General features: G+C 61.6%; 2 protein-coding genes across 2 annotated transcripts in view; one reads left to right on the forward strand and one right to left on the reverse strand.

Moving 5' to 3' along the window:
* Positions 1–186: 186 nt before the first annotated feature.
* CHLRE_05g240450v5 (uncharacterized protein) lies at positions 187–1,420 on the reverse strand. The gene is made up of 2 exons (XM_001697653.2): positions 1,156–1,420; positions 187–824 (listed from the first exon to the last, which is right to left on the reverse strand). The coding sequence occupies exons 1-2, from the start codon at positions 1,273–1,275 to the stop codon at positions 669–671; spliced, it is 276 nt and encodes a 91-aa protein (XP_001697705.1). The 5' UTR covers positions 1,276–1,420; the 3' UTR covers positions 187–668.
* Positions 1,421–1,530: 110 nt separating this feature from the next.
* The window catches only part of CHLRE_05g240500v5 (uncharacterized protein), a 6,042-nt gene continuing 4,030 nt past the window's right edge, over positions 1,531–3,542 (forward strand). The window contains exons 1-3 of the mRNA XM_043062368.1: positions 1,531–1,931; positions 2,204–2,903; positions 3,170–3,311. Coding sequence (XP_042924931.1) covers positions 1,714–1,931; positions 2,204–2,903; positions 3,170–3,311 — 1,060 coding nt within the window. The 5' untranslated portion in view covers positions 1,531–1,713. The remainder of the gene's footprint in view (positions 1,932–2,203; positions 2,904–3,169; positions 3,312–3,542) is intronic.

Genomic DNA, 3,542 nt, shown 5'->3' on the forward strand with positions numbered 1-3,542 from the left:
GTCCCGGTCCCTTCCCCTGCAGCTTGCGTCTCTTCCCTGCAGCTCCGCCCGCACAAAGCACGGCCCGGGCGTGCACCGCCAGTCCCAGGTGTGGCCTTTCCCTTCCTGTCCGCGCCACCCCACCCCCACCCCCGGCTTCCCCACCCGCCAGCCCTGCTTCGCGGTGGCCATCTCGCGTAGGCGTCCCCGTTGCAATTGTTACAATGTGAATGTGCCCCCTCGTGACCGCAGCCTGCTTGCCTTGTAGACGCGGCTGAGGAACAAGATGTCCGCCAGGCCATTGACGCGCAGGTCCGCTCCGGACGCCATCCTGGCCACAGTGCACTCGTCGCCGCTCAGCTAAATTGTTTGATCGAGCAACAACAGCCTACTCACAAGCCTAATGGCCTTGAAAACACCAGCTCTCTGGTTCTACAAGCACATTTTGGAGTGTTGCAAGTGTCGCGACTTTGAACTCGGCGTATTCAAGTGCAAGTAAACGTCATAACAAATGTAGCATACGGTAGTTACGGTCTAAGTGAAAGCTTCTGCATAATTCTGAGCGGGCCAACCACACGTCTCATGTTCTGCGCCCTGCCACAACCCACTACTCCTGACATTGTCTTCCCCCGCACGCACGCACCACTCAACCCCTACCAGCGCTATTCACATGCTCCTGCCAGACCCGATCATTTCGGTGTGTCCTCGTAAAGTAGCGAGCCTATCCGTGCGTTGGCTCGCGCGTCCGCTGCCCGCTTCTTCTCCAGATCCTTGCCATATGAGTTGAGCCCCACGAGCATGTCCTCCTGCTGGTCGGTGAAGTGCTGCAGGTGCGGCAGACCCGGCTGAGGGAAGATAAAAGAAACGGGGGGAGGAGGGCAGTTGGTCGACTGAAGCTGCATAGGGAGGGAGTGTCCGAGTGTGTGGACCGTGTGCCGGGAACCACGAAGCGTGGAGGTCCCCTGGTCTCGCTGAGGCCCCTACCCCTCCCTGCATGGTACCCACGCCCAGCTGTCGGCCCCCAAGCCCCAACGCCACCCCACGGCATAGACGAGTGCGAAAAGCATGCTCGGAGCAAGCACAGGTCCCAAGTTCGCCAGGTCAATGGCATGACTGTCCGGCCAATTGACATTCCAGCTCCAGCATAATAGCGACCTCCATCAATGTTCAGCTCACCTCCCGTCGTGAGTGGTAAACCGGCGGAGCGGGCTGGTAGTCCAGCGACGCGGCTTGTGCAGGGAAACCAGCTCCAAACAGGCTGGCTGAAATCGTTGGTTGTTGCTCATTAGAAGCCATTGCCTTGTTGTTATAATGATTGCGTGCAACTAAAGCCCAGTCTCCTTGTAAGTTCCTTCGTGCTGTTTCGCAAAGGCCACTAATAAAATAATGTATTGTGTCTGAAGTGGTTTTTGAGGTTGTATATGTCTAGATGGAAGGCATACCAAGACTCAAAGGAAATGGGTTCTGGGTCTGCTGAGCGTGCTGCGGGGTTGCTGGTTTTACCCTCATTCGGAATTCGCCTCGTCCTTGAAACCACTCGCAGTCATCAATGTAATTACTCATCGGTATTTATCAATCCAAGGCATGCCCTGACTGTCGAACGAGCTGAACTTGCGAACCCGGCAGCTCGTGTTACAGTGTCGGGCAATGTTAAAGAAAGTCATGTTATAAATCTAGTTCGCTGCCAGCGAGACGGGGGCACCGATCTGTGCACAGCAAACGAGCGCTGGGCCCATGGAGGAATGCCCCGTTTGCTTTTCGCGGGTGCCGCTGGCGCAGCTCGAGGCGCATGTGAACCGGCACTTTGACCAGCCAGCTTCATCAGCAGCGCCTTCGTCAACAGCAGCGAACCCGAGCGCCTGTTGCTCCCGCTGCGGCGCCAGTGTGCCGCTGTCAGAGCTCGACGCCCATGAACGCGCCCACGAGGCCACCACATCCAGCGCGCGCCCACGGTGAGCCTGAACCCACCTCAGCAGCGACATGCTAGTCCAGCCCCCTCGCCTTCCTCTGAACTTTCCCGCCTCTTCCCGCTTGCTGGTCAGCAGCGAAACGCACGCGGGGACGTAGGCAGGGTGGCGCGGGTCCAGGCCTCCAGGGGCCAGCGAGCGCCCGCCTCTGGCGCTCACTAACGGTCGATCGGTGCACCGTCGACAAGCCCCGAACCTCAAACAAAACACGCATGTCCAATGCGCATGTGTGTGCGTGTGTGTGCCCGTGTCTGTAGGGACCTTCACTATGGCTCAGGGGCCGCAGGCACTGGCACGTACAGCCACACGGGCCGCACAGGCGGCAGCACACCCGCCCCCGCCCCTGCACACCCACACCCACACCCGCAGCCGGGATCACCCGCCTCCTCATCCGTCATTGTGATCTCAGAGGACGAGTCCCCGGCGCCAGGGCGACACCCGCCCTCAGCAGCAGCTGCTACTGCTACTGCCGCTGCCCCTGCCGCTGCTACTGCTACTGCCGCTGCCCCTGCCGCTGCTACTGCTACTGCCGCTGCTACTGCCGCTGCTACTGCCGCTGGGCGCGGTGCGGCCGCCGCCACAAACCCAGCCGCGGCCGCCGCCGCAGCTGACACGGGCGCGGGCGCGGGCGCGGGAACGGACGCGGACTGGGAGTGGGGGTGGCCCGCGGGCGCGGGCGCAGCTGCGGGCAGCGCCGAGACCGTGGATTCGATCCAGTGTCCGTTCGGCTGCGGGCAGTGGGTGCCCCTGGCGGAGCTGGACTCGCACGAACTGGCGCACGCGGTGCAGCGGCAGCAGCAGCGGCAGCGGCAGCAGCAGCGGGCGGCGCTGGGGGGAGCGGGAGGAGGAGCAGGAGGAGGAGCAGGAGCAGGAGGAGGAGCAGCAGGAGGAGGAGGAGGAGCAGGGGCGGCTGGAGGAGTGGATGGCGCGGGCGAGGACGAGGACGAGTGGATGCTGGTGGGTGGGCCGGGGTGTGTGTGCAGGGGAAGGGGTGGAACTACCAGCCCCAATTTAATACCGAATCCACTGCAAAAGAGGCCGAGGCCGAGGCTTAAAACGAAATCCACTCCTCCTTGGGGCGGGGCATGTCAGTTACCCACCTTTCGCTGGTTAACTGCTGGGTGGCATGCGTCATGGTTTCGCTGGTATGCTTTATTGGGAGCGTCAAAAACACCCTTATCTGCTATTTACAACCCTCCTGCACGCCCGCATCTGCGCCGTAGGCCGGCTTCGGTGACACGGAGTACGACTATGACGGGGAGGCGGCGGCGGCGGCGCTGGACGGCGCGGCGGCGGCGGAGGCGGCGGCGCGGCGGCTGCAGGAGGAGGCGGACTTTGAGGCGCTGCGGGCCAAGTACGGCTTTAGCAACAAGGTGGGGGTGGGGTTGTAGATACCAGCCCAAACCAAACCAAACCCAATGCAATAGAGCGAGGAGGAGAGCGTGGCCGATGCTTGACAACGGAGTGGCACGCGACAATAGTCCCCATTCCCGAAATGCACCGAGTTCCCAGGTTCCCAGCGAAACATCGCGCATGGGGGGACGGGCGTTACATTTGTGATTAATCAAGAAGTGAAGGCGTTAATTAAGAGACGAT

This window comes from Chlamydomonas reinhardtii, chromosome 5, assembly GCF_000002595.2.
Source record: "Chlamydomonas reinhardtii strain CC-503 cw92 mt+ chromosome 5, whole genome shotgun sequence".
Taxonomy (NCBI): domain Eukaryota; kingdom Viridiplantae; phylum Chlorophyta; class Chlorophyceae; order Chlamydomonadales; family Chlamydomonadaceae; genus Chlamydomonas; species Chlamydomonas reinhardtii.